This window comes from Phlebotomus papatasi, chromosome 1 (assembly GCF_024763615.1).
Source record: "Phlebotomus papatasi isolate M1 chromosome 1, Ppap_2.1, whole genome shotgun sequence".
Lineage (NCBI taxonomy): Eukaryota > Metazoa > Arthropoda > Insecta > Diptera > Psychodidae > Phlebotomus > Phlebotomus papatasi.
Genome location: NC_077222.1, coordinates 5,402,010 through 5,414,147, shown reverse-complemented (window position 1 = coordinate 5,414,147; position 12,138 = coordinate 5,402,010). Strand labels below are relative to the sequence as shown.

At 40.0% G+C, this 12,138-nt stretch overlaps 3 protein-coding genes across 3 annotated transcripts; 1 reads left to right on the top strand and 2 right to left on the bottom strand.

Annotated features, from left to right (window-relative positions):
• Positions 1-222: 222 nt before the first annotated feature.
• On the bottom strand, positions 223-2,869 carry LOC129798559 (exosome component 10). The gene is made up of 2 exons (XM_055841758.1): positions 2,628-2,869; positions 223-2,559 (listed from the first exon to the last, which is right to left on the bottom strand). Exons 1-2 carry the CDS (start codon positions 2,733-2,735, stop codon positions 295-297), a joined length of 2,373 nt encoding a protein of 790 aa, XP_055697733.1. The 5' UTR covers positions 2,736-2,869; the 3' UTR covers positions 223-294.
• Positions 2,870-5,253: 2,384 nt separating this feature from the next.
• LOC129798558 (tubulin alpha-1 chain) lies at positions 5,254-7,044 on the top strand. Its single transcript, XM_055841757.1, has 2 exons — positions 5,254-5,443; positions 5,603-7,044. The coding sequence occupies exons 1-2, from the start codon at positions 5,441-5,443 to the stop codon at positions 6,950-6,952; spliced, it is 1,353 nt and encodes a 450-aa protein (XP_055697732.1). The 5' UTR covers positions 5,254-5,440; the 3' UTR covers positions 6,953-7,044.
• A 3,546-nt stretch (positions 7,045-10,590) lies between these two features.
• LOC129798557 (crossover junction endonuclease EME1) lies at positions 10,591-11,815 on the bottom strand. The gene is made up of 4 exons (XM_055841756.1): positions 11,614-11,815; positions 11,085-11,551; positions 10,836-11,028; positions 10,591-10,779 (listed from the first exon to the last, which is right to left on the bottom strand). The coding sequence occupies exons 1-4, from the start codon at positions 11,689-11,691 to the stop codon at positions 10,624-10,626; spliced, it is 894 nt and encodes a 297-aa protein (XP_055697731.1). The 5' UTR covers positions 11,692-11,815; the 3' UTR covers positions 10,591-10,623.
• Positions 11,816-12,138: the final 323 nt, after the last annotated feature.

Sequence of the window (12,138 nt, the reverse complement as noted above, 5' to 3'; positions counted from 1 at the left end):
ACTTTTTTCAGTATCAGGGACTCTTTAAACATTACACTCTGTAAATATCAGACCGATCAGAGAAAGTCGACTAACCGGGCTGATTGCAATAGCTGTGACTACTTAAGAATCACACCTAAATTGGTCGTGTGAGAAAAGAAAGTCATTTTTTACCGTTTCAGAGTTTTCAAGGTCAAGAAACTCAGATCAAGATCAAAAATGGAATAAAAAACTGCCCAAGAATCCTGTGGAAAAATCTACCTAAATTTTATTTCAAATTAATTACAAATTCAAGGGAAATTTCAAACGTGCAGATCAACGAAAGATCTTGTTGAGCCGTTTATCGGCATTCTTGGCCTTCTGACCACGACTCCTGAACTTTGAGGCAAATTCTTGCCTCCCGGGCTTCTCATTGGCCTTCGAGCCTCCCTGGAACTTCCTGAAATCGACCGAAGTGTAGTCAAATTCTGCCAATTTCTTCTCATTTTGCATCTTCTTCTGCTTCTTCTTTTGATTTCGGCTTAGTTTATTGCTTCCCGGAGATTGAGATGCACCACTCGTTGATTCTGATTTTTCCCTCTGAGTCTCTACCCGAGGAATTTTGCCTTTCTGCTCATTGGTAGTGGCTTCAGGTTTCCTTTTTTTTGGAATCTGTTCGGGTTCTGTTTTTACTTCGTGATGAATTTTTGGGAGGATTTCTGAAGACTCTGGACAGAGTCGTCGCTTCTGTTTGATTGCCTCCTCAATTTGCTGAGCCTTCCTTCTTTCCTCCTCTGCAATTGGGATCACAGCTCGGTACCTTTGATATGGACTGACAAAAGCTACTTTTGGCAGAGATTTCTTGGGAATTTGTCGGGCAAAGACAGTGACTTGAGGATGGGCTTTCTTTAGGGACTTTCCGTGGGTAGTCTTCTGAAGATTTCCAGCTAAAAGTGTGGGCAGATTGTCTCTCTCTGCAACCTGGCGCAAATCGTGGGGACAGTAGAGGAAACTGTTGATATTAATGGCACTTCCGGGAGCCAATCTGGGCGCTTCTTCAGTTACAATGACCTTTTCCAGGGGCTGTTCCCGAGCTTTCAGGACAATTTTGTGCAGATGCAGCAGATGCTGACGCACATGAGGCGGAACGGGATTGCAACAAGCCAGGATGCCCTGCATCTCTCGTGGCAGGAGTTCAGCAATGTGGAAGAGCATATGATTGGGCAGGACATATCCACAGCTCTCATCTTCTTCTCTGGCCAAGGCATCGCGCCAGTGATAGATCTCCCGGAAAGCATAAAGCTGACGATTGTCAAAGTTCTTCTTGGATCTCATGTACAGATTCATGTGGGAATCACTGGTGAGTCTCATCTTGATGTACCTCTTCTTGCAGATCTCTGTGCTCTGCTGATAGACACTCTTGAGCCAATTCGTCTGGAAATTGGCCTTCTTGAGCAGCTCATTGCGAAGCATGTCGTAGATGTAGAGCAGAGAGTGAGTATCCTGACGAGCATAAGCTATCAATTCCTGCGGCAATGGCCGGATTCTCCAGTCAGCGAGCTGGAAGGTTTTATCAGCTTCAAACTGGCAAAAGTGTTTCAGCAAATAGGCCAGCGATGCCCTGGCAAAATTAAGTTTCCGGGCAGCTTGATGGGTATCAAACATATTGACAATGTAGAGTGAAAGATCCTTCTGCAGCCACTCAATGTCACAATCAGCTCCATGGAAGACCTTTACAATGCTGGGCCTTGTGAAGATTTCATTGAGAACATGGAGATCCTCCCGGAGAGCAAGAGTATCAATTATATAGTCCTTTTCCCTCGTCGACATCTGCATCAAACAAGTGAATCCCTGGAAGCTTCTGTACGAATGATGCTCAAGATCTACAGCAATCTCCTTGCATTTACCCAATTCTTCAACAACTTCCTCCAATTTTTCAGCATTCTCCACAAAAACCAAAGGTGTTTCTTCAAGATTCTTTGGTTTCTTCGGAACTACCTTCTTCAGCTGATCTTCAGGCACCTCAAACTTATTCAATTCCACTTCATAAGGATGCAGATATGACTCTATGCTACCATCCTCGCCATATTCCGCGAGAATGGCCAGAGGCTTCAAGCTATTTGGCTTGTACTTGATCCTAGGCTCAAACGGTGTGGAATTTCTGTTGTCCACTGGAACCTTAAAATTCACCTGAGGCCTTAAAATATTTTTCGCCGTGAGCAACTTAGCTTCCTGGGCATTCTTTCCACTCAGCAATGACCGTTTCTTCTCCTTCGAATTAACAACAGCATCAGCTTGCACCAACACAACTTCCGGAGCCTTTTTCAGCCCTGACATCTCATCAAGATTCGAATTTATCCTCTCCAGCATCGTGTCATTGCACTCAAGTACCAAGTCCGTCTTCTCATCATCATCTCTCCTCTTTATATTCCCCCTAACACTCTGATGCTTAAGGATCTTACCAAGAATGTCAAGAATCTTATCAGATTCTTGATTGACAACGCGAATAAATGATGGCTGAGCAGTGTACAAGTCCCTGGACGCACCTGAGGGCAGTGTCATAGAAGCTTTCGTGGCATTGATGATCTTTGCAAGCCCTCCCTGAAACAAAAAAACCAGAGATTTTGTGAGTTTCCTGGCCAAAAGCGCATGGAAAAACCTAACCCTACTTTAGTGAGTTCCTCAATTGACTCGCTCTGAGAGGATTCTCCTCCATCCAGAGATACCTCCTGCACACCTGAGGTATCTAACTCATCTATGCTACTATCGTTGCTCATTTTTAACTCACAAATATTCACAGATTTTCTAAATTGAAAAGAAAAACAAATTTGAATTGTGAAATTCTATGACATTTTGCGACTGGAACTGACACTTGCTTGCATGCTAGCCACACATCACCCGGCTGACCAACAGTTTGCAAACAGCTGGCTAATAACTCTGTTAACAACTCTGGTTGGTCTCCTAACAAAAACCTCACTTTTAGTTCCTAAAATTTTACAGTTCAGCGTTCATGGTGGTTACTAATGGAACTAATAGCTAAATTTTTGGCTGCCGCTATTAACACTCTGTTACCAGAGTTGTTACCATTCTGTTAACACCAGTGTTACTTCTTTGTTAACAATAATTTTTCAAAATCGTTTTTTTTTTGTAATAATAAAACATTTTTTTAGTAAGATTACATTTTATTAAAAAACGGAAAATTGAGGAAAATTACAATATATTTTACAAATATTAATGAGGCAGGAACTGTTGCACGTTTTCTCAAGTCTGGTGTTGCCTTGTCAGGAATTTTTGGACGGAAGTGGAAGGTCGTGAAAAGGGTATATCAGTGAAGACCATGGATCGGAAACCCAAATGATTTGCGCCGAATTTTGGCGAGCAGAATGCGAAAAATATGTTAACTCTTTCCGGACCGCAGCATATGCTGCAAGCCAATTTCACAATTTTTAATCAAAAATATCTAAGCTCAGGAATTAATTGAGGTCCTATAAAAAATATCTTACATTTGGACATCCTTATAGTTTGTAATCATCCACAAGAATCGGATTTTTATCAGTTCTGAATAATTAAAAAACATTGTTTTTCATAGAATATGCATATGCTTCTTTGGATACTACAGTCCCAAAAGAGACGAAAGAGTTAAGATCAACGAGCTCGCGCACCACACAATTTCTGGAAAATTTTCTATTTTTGGAGCGGAAATCTCTGGCTGGAAGTGGAAAATCGGGTGGAACAGTGAGGGCTCTGGCCAATTTCAGGCAAGCAAGACGTGAAAAACACGTTAAAATCTGGGGGTCACGCACTTGTACAATTTGTAGGAAATTTTCTATTTTTGAGAGGAAATCTCTGGCCAGAAGTGGAAAAACGGTATGGAAGTTCATCAATGAGAGCTATGAATACGATATTTAAAAGATTCTGGCCGATCTCAGACCAGCAGGACGTGGAAAAGCGAAAAATCCTAGAAGCTATGAATCTACGTAATTTTAGGGAATTGCGAAGGATTTTATTGAGGGAAATAAAGAAAAAACTAAACACACTGGCTTAAACTTACCTTGAGAAGAAAAATTTTCCACAAACACACGACAAAAAACTAAATTTTATACATTTTCCGCGGTGAAAATGTCCAGCTGTCAGCCTCAAGAACGACACGTTTTAGTTTCGAAACTCGCCGCTGTGCTACTCGTGTGCTGTACCTTAAAAACTTGCCAGCGCTGGTAGCAATTTTAGGCCAACTCAGTGCTAGGGTAGAGTCAGTACTTTTTCGCCAGTGAGCCCTTTTTCGCCACCTAAATTAAAATCACATTTTAAAAAAATTATGAGTTCGTGGAACTACGGAATAAGTGTTATTTCGTAACCTCTAGCCAAATGAATCAGAAAACCATATCAGATGCTCCACCGACTAGATTATTTGCAAGTTAATTAAAGAAATTGTCGACAAGGTGGACAGTCACCAAAAAAATATGGAGTTCTTAATAAACTTGTCAACGCTCAGACGAATTGTCTTGAATTATTTTAGGTTTTTTTCAGTACAGTATTCGATATTTTTTCACTGAAAGTCAGTCCGTTATTAACTAAGCTTTGTTCTAATATCATTTTTTAATAATGTTTTTCAAAAAAAATAAAGAAATACGGATATGGTGAAATAGGGCTTACTTTTTTCGGTTGTGTAAGTACTTTTCGCCACTCATTTTTCCAAGCATTTTACAAGTGGCGCTCCTCGCGGAATTTAGTTGAAACAGGCGTAATTTTCAATTGATTTTAGTCGTAAATAAGAAATGTGTAAAAAATCATTCGAAATACTCTAATAACTATCTAATATCGGTGTTAAATAAGAAAAGTACTGTCCCGTGTACTTTTAGGGGTTATCGAAAGCTGGTGTTTCTTAAAAATCAATTAAAATAAGTGGCGAAAAAGTGCTTACACAATGGCGAAAAGTGTTTAAAAGGTGGCGAAAAGCACTGAAACATGCATTGTTGCAGGAAATGTACTTTTTCAACCAGATATTCAAAAGTTCCCGGAAAGTCTCCTGGTTCAATAGATAGACAATGCTTCAAAGCATTTGTGCACAAAATTTCATTTTATTTCGACAAAAAGTGTAAGAATTATAAGCGTGTCAAACCTTAAGGTGGCGAAAAGTACTTACTCTACCCTACTTTCCACTGGCCCAAAATAGTTACCAGCGCTGTTAACATTCTGGTACCCAGCTAGAGCTGCTGGTTGTTAATAACTTTGGTCAGCTGGGATTTTGCGACTGGAACTGACACTTGCATGCCAGCCACACATCTACTAACATGCACCTGGAGGGGAGGTAAAACTAAAGTGGGGGAAATGTTATAAAACGCAGTGGCCTTCTGTATTCTCCAGCATTTTGTTGTACCGGGATAACGAAGTGACATCGCAATCTTCGAAAGGCGCAACAAATTTTACCAAATTTCCAAGAAATTCTCATCTGATCGTCTTCAGGAAGTTCTAATCTGTAATCATGGTGAGTTTCAAAGGAATATTCATACAATTGCAAGAGTTATTTGAGGGAGAAAGAATTGGGGCGCGGCGGCTGTGAAAATTGGCCGCCATTTTTGGGCGTCATTTGCTGAGAAAAAAAAACAGTAAAATAACGGATATTTTTCTTTTTTTCTTCCAACAGCGTGAGTGTATCTCAGTTCATGTTGGGCAGGCTGGAGTGCAGATCGGCAATGCTTGCTGGGAGTTGTACTGCCTTGAGCACGGAATCCAACCGGACGGGCAGATGCCGTCAGACAAGACAGTGGGCGGCGGCGATGACTCCTTCAACACGTTCTTCAGCGAAACCGGGGCCGGCAAGCACGTACCCCGTGCTGTGTTTGTTGATCTGGAGCCAACTGTGGTGGATGAAGTGCGCACTGGCACCTACCGCCAGCTCTTCCATCCCGAACAATTGATCACGGGCAAGGAAGATGCTGCCAACAACTACGCTAGAGGCCACTACACCATTGGCAAGGAGATTGTCGATTTGGTACTCGATCGTATTCGCAAGCTGGCTGATCAGTGCACTGGACTGCAGGGCTTCCTCATCTTCCATTCCTTCGGCGGCGGCACCGGCAGTGGCTTCACGTCCCTGCTCATGGAGCGCCTGTCTGTGGACTATGGCAAGAAGTCCAAGCTGGAATTTGCCATCTACCCAGCCCCGCAGGTGTCCACGGCTGTCGTGGAGCCCTACAACTCCATCCTCACCACCCACACTACCCTCGAGCACTCGGACTGCGCCTTCATGGTGGACAATGAGGCCATCTACGACATCTGCCGCCGCAATTTGGATATTGAGCGCCCCACCTACACCAATCTCAACAGGCTGATTGGGCAGATTGTGTCATCCATCACGGCCTCCCTGCGCTTCGATGGTGCCCTCAATGTCGATCTCACTGAGTTCCAGACCAATCTGGTGCCCTACCCACGCATCCACTTCCCCCTGGTCACCTACGCGCCAGTGATCAGCGCCGAGAAGGCCTACCACGAGCAGCTGAGCGTGGCTGAGATCACCAATGCCTGCTTTGAGCCAGCCAACCAGATGGTCAAGTGCGATCCTCGTCACGGCAAGTACATGGCTTGCTGCATGTTGTACCGCGGAGATGTGGTGCCCAAGGATGTCAATGCAGCCATCGCCACCATCAAGACCAAGCGCACCATCCAGTTCGTGGACTGGTGTCCAACTGGCTTCAAGGTGGGCATCAACTACCAGCCCCCAACTGTCGTTCCCGGCGGAGATCTGGCCAAGGTGCAGCGTGCTGTTTGCATGTTGTCCAATACCACGGCCATCGCCGAGGCCTGGGCCAGGCTGGATCACAAGTTCGATCTCATGTACGCCAAGCGTGCTTTCGTGCACTGGTACGTAGGCGAGGGCATGGAGGAGGGTGAATTCTCCGAGGCCCGTGAGGATTTGGCTGCCCTCGAGAAGGACTACGAGGAAGTTGGCATGGATTCCGGCGAGGGTGAAAATGAAGGAGCTGAGGAATATTAAATTTTTCATGCCAAGAGGCTCTCTGCGGGGGGATTCCCGCCAAATTTTCATCTTTCCACTTGAAGAAAAATAAAAGAAAAATATTCAATGCAGCATATGTTTTATTTAATGTCCTCTTTTGCGTGTTTGATCAATTCTCAGCGCAAGTCTCGTTGGCGCCTAGAATGAGTCATCCTCTGCGGTAGCCCTTGAAATAAACGATTCCTTTTTGGGGGGTGGGTGGAGTTCTTTGCGTTCTTTGCCTCTCTTTCGTCTCTTGACTCTTGGCACTCGGTGTGGCAGCATATGAAATATTCAGTGAAAAACTGTTTTTTTTTTTTTTAATTATTCAGAACTGATAAAAATTTGATTCTTGTGGATGATTAAAAACTATAAGGATGTCCAAATGTAAAATATATTTTGCAGGACCTCAATTAATTTCTGAGCATGTTTTTGACTAAAAAATAGTGAAATTGGCTTACAGCATATGCTGCGCGGTCCGGAAAGAGCAAAAGCGGAGACGGTGCAAAATGATTCACCTTTCCGGTGTTCAGGGCCGTATTCTCCAGATGTGAGAGTTTGATTTTGTGGGAAAAGGGCAAAAGCCAACACTACGTGTGGAACTAGCCTCTTTGGTATCCACGAAATTTTCTATTGGAGATTTTCTCATCAAAAACCGGGGAGAATTCCCGAGTGGTATTTCCGGTGAGAGTGTGATTAATTTACATATAAAATAAGCAAATAAAAACGCGGTTTTTAAGTCTTGAAATGGTTTTTAAATATAATATTATAAATATAAACAAATTTATATTGTAAATTTCAATGAAGTATTTTTTTTTAACACTTGGAAGGACCCTAGTGGCAGCCGCTGCCAATTTAATTTTCAATTTTATTCTTTATAGTGAAGAATATATTATTTCGCCTGGAGACCCGATTGAATGCGTGCAGAATTTATCTGGCTATTTTTTCGTTATAAAATTTTTAATAAAAATTAAATATTAATGTAAATATATTGCAAAAACAAAAAACTGCACTCGGAAGGACCAAGTGGCAGTTGCTGCCATATGCATTTTATATGGGAGTTTTACGTTCTGCAGATGTAATTTTCTTGATTGTTAGTGTATAAAAGCCTTAAAAGAACAAATTGAAAGTGTTTTTGCAAATTATTGAGAAGAATTATGGGAAATATTGAATTGGGAAATATGTATGAAATATGAATAATTATGGGAATTATTCAATTTTTCTCTTACTTCCCAAAGCTCAAAATCCATTTTGTTAAGCGAAGTTAATAGAAAATAGTTAATAGTATTAACTATTGTTCATATGTAGAATTTTTGCTTTGAAAAATAAGAGAAAAATTGAAATATTCAAAGGCTGCCGCATTCAAAGGCAGACCACTTTCCCTGACGCCATGATTCTGATAAAAATGAAAACATCAAATGGGTAAAAATCTTTAGATACAGTACCCAAGGAGGTGAAATTTCTGATTCAGACACCAGAAAAGAACTGACTGAGGCTCCAAATGTTAAAATATATGTAAAAATATTAAAATATTATGTAAAATCCGATAAGTGGCAGCGGCTGCCACTTGGTTCTTCCGTGACACTTTTAGTTAGGGTTCTTCGAAGTGATATGAATAAGATTTAACGTATAAAATTCTCACCTCAATTGACAGTGTAACTTTTCACCGTCGAAAAAAATACATGGATCGGCCATTTTTTCCTAATAAAAACACAAGAAGAGTGACTTTGGTTTTTCGGTTCTGTTGACATTTCTCAATATTTCTGGCAAATTTTAGTGGAATAAAGTGTTTAATCTCGATAGTTAACAGTACGTAATGGTTTTATTTGATATAATTACTAACTGTATGAAGAAAAAGTGCTTATTTGAAGCGTGAGCAAAAGTGACAAGTTGGACATCCGGAGATACGATTGTATTGCAGGGGTTTTCTTTTTATTTCAGATGGGTAAAAAGGCAAATAAATTGAAAAAGTACAAATCCTATACTCAAGACCAAGTGAACAAAGCACTGGAAGCTTTTCGTCAAGGAAAGTCACTAAGTCAGGTGTCAGTATTATTTGGGGTGCCAAGGACAACACTTTTTAATAAGCTGACCGGGAAATGTCCGGAAGAATGCTCTGGGGGAAGGCCTCCTACGCTACCAAAAGATATAGAAGATGAGCTCGTTGAATGGATTTTAGGATGCAGTGACAAGTGGCATCCTATAACAAAAGATCAAGTCATCAACACTGCAAATTATTTGTAAGAAGTTCAAGATTGTCAACGAGTTCACCGATGGAAGGCCAGGATACTCTTGGTTCAAGAGCTTTTTGAACAGATACCCAGAATTGAGACTTCGTACACCAGAAGCATACACAACCCAAAGAGCTGGTATTACCACTGAGGACATCACTGAGTGGTTTGAGAAAACTCATGAATATTTAAAATCCAAAGATCTTCTGGAACTTCCTCCTGATCGTGTCTTTAATCTTGACGAAACGGGTGTAATGCTTTCGCCCAAAGGTGGACAGGTATCTATTATTATTCTATGGAGTTTTTAAATTCATGTTTGAAGTTCTTTGTGACAATTCGTATGATTAAAGAAAACTAAAAGAAGAGGCTATGCAAGAAAAAAAAAGAATTAGACTTCAGAAACAGGAAGAAAGGTTCAAAATAAAAGAAGAAAAGGAGCAAAGCAAGAAAATTAAAATATCCAAGAAAAAGATTTAATAAATAATATATATCTAAGCCTTAATGTTTTTTACTTTTTAATTATACACTTTACCCTAGTGGTACAATTGATTCAGTGTGTATGGCATTCAGTAAAAAATCTTGAAACTTGCACAACCTTCCCCTACGCATTGTCCAAATTCCCACGTCCAACTTGTACCCACCCTGTCCAAATTATATTGTTTTGCACTCACGTATTTTTCTTGTATTTAAGAACTTTTCAAACTGTTTCTCAAGAATTTCCATGAAACGGTAATATTCTAGAAGAATCAAGGAGCAAATTTATGTATGTCATCAGGGAAAAATGTATTTATAATGTCTTTAATCTTGTATCAAAGTTCGAGCCTCTGGAAATTGTTCCAATTTATGCAACTTACCCTATTTGACAATTTTCAGAAAATTTATATAAAACCACAAGAAAGTGAGAAAATTCGCCTGATTCTCTCCGATATTCGTGGATACAGAGAGAAGGGATTTGGGAGGAATAGGAGAAAATGTCACGGAGAGAAACTCGCGTAAAATCCTCTCACAAAGTGAAGGATACAGCCCTGACTTTTAGAATGCCCTCTGCATAAGCATGATGCATATGCTCTACGGGTTTTTGGAGTCGATTGATTAGAGAAAAACTGATTTTAAAATTAGAAGAAAAATTTAAATTTAGAAATTATTCCTAAAGCTCAAAGGCACATCATTATCTTTCAATTAAAACTATCGTGGACAAAAATGTTTCATAAATACAGAAGATAAGCGATTGAAACGATGATCATAAAATGTAATTTGGGAGAAGATATTTTTTTACCTGGAAATTCACTAAATAGATTTTTAATTATTCCATTTGGAAATTTATGAACTAAAATTAATGCCTCATAAAATGGAAAAAAAATCTGTCAGGAAAGACTGTATTTAAAAATTTCAAATAAAATTAAATCATTTAGAGAAAATTCCTAAAACGTTTTTATTTTTTTAAACAACATCATCAGGATTCTCCGTGGTATACATTGTAAAAATTTTCTTGCTGAGTTCCTGACCAACCTTCCGTTGAGCAGCTAGAGGACCACCTGATCTCCTGACCGGAATGTCCGCAAGGAGATTCTCAGGATCTTCCGAAGTATCTAATGCCTAAAAAAAAATAAATATGGAAATTTTCCAAACGTAAATCCTTCTGAAGGACTTACATCAGCCAGAAGTCGAGGCAATGGGTATTCTCCTGAAATGGCTTGTGCAATTTCGAGAGTAACCTGAGGAAATTTAATGAGATGCTCCTGCCAGAGACGCGAGTATCCAACGCCGTTTTGAATCTTTACATTATCTCGGCTGTTATTGCCAAAGTAGAAGTCCTCATTGAGAGCCTTTTCTAACTCCTCTCTCCTGAAATTTCCCAAGATTAGCCTAAATTTAAAAGGATACAGCCCTAAAAATCTTACTTGAATGGGGTTTCAGCGACACTCTTGCTAAATTGCGCCGCTGTGGCAGCCAATTCCGCGGGATTCTCTACTAATCTGTGGCAGCAATTGTGAAGAATCTGAGCTTCCACGAGACTCACTTCAATATCATTCCGGGAGACGGATCTATCGCTCTTTCGAAATGTGTCTTTGAGTCCATAAAGTAAAATCACAATGCTCTTGCCAGGGTAGAGTTCCTTCAGACTCTCAATTCTTCTTCTGAAGCTTCCCTCTTTAACATTCTGAAGCATATCCTGCCCCAGGATCACATGCAGCACCATTTCTTCTGTGGATTCAGAGAAACCCTCAAGGTTTCTCCTCCAAGTGATTGTCATTGGAAGAATTTGGGAATTTATTTCGGTATTGAAACCTCCCTGAGAAAGTTCCTGGTTGAGTAGAGATCCACAATTATCTGACACAATTCCAGGATCAATCTCAACTGTGATGTACTGGAAGAAATCCCAGGATATTTGTTATTTACCCGGCATGTTTTTGTTATGATTAACCTCACTTTTTGGCATTCTCCTGGTTTTAGGGCATTTTTCCTCAATTTCTCAGATTTGGTAGAATACTGGGAGCTTTGAGACATAATTATTACAAAATTCACAAAGTTTTTACAATTTTTTTTTTAAGAAAAGAAAAACAAAACACGAAAATACAATAAAAAACAAAAAATTGGCGGATGAATATATACATAAAAAACATAGAAAATCATAGAAAATAATCTATGCTAGCTAACTTTGTAATGTTTAACAACAGATGGCAGTGTTCTCAATATGAATTTCATCATAGAGTGCGTGTTGTGTGTTTTGTTTGAACCTCCACGGACAAATGGAAAAAAAGTGATGCGGATTTTCCCAAGAAAATTTTCAAGAATGTAGTGATAAATTGCATTACTTGGTGAGTAATTATTATTAATAACTATGCATTAAGTATTTCTCCATCGAATCATATAGAAAGTAGTCTTATTTCATTCCTAATTCTGTGTGCAAAATGCTTTTCATCCCCAATTTGCCTGCGTTCCAGGCAAATTGGA

Coding starts and splice junctions, on each gene's coding strand:
- LOC129798559 (XM_055841758.1), bottom strand. CDS start 2,735: ATGAGCAACGATAGTAGCATAGATGAGTTAGATACCTCAGGTGTGCAG. Junction 2,560..2,627: donor CAATTGAGGAACTCACTAAA/GTAGGGTTAGGT, acceptor TTTTTGTTTCAG/GGAGGGCTTGCAAAGATCAT.
- LOC129798557 (XM_055841756.1), bottom strand. CDS start 11,691: ATGTCTCAAAGCTCCCAGTATTCTACCAAATCTGAGAAATTGAGGAAA. Junction 11,029..11,084: donor GTCGCTGAAACCCCATTCAA/GTAAGATTTTTA, acceptor GGGAAATTTCAG/GAGAGAGGAGTTAGAAAAGG. Junction 10,780..10,835: donor TGCCTCGACTTCTGGCTGAT/GTAAGTCCTTCA, acceptor ATTTTTTTTTAG/GCATTAGATACTTCGGAAGA.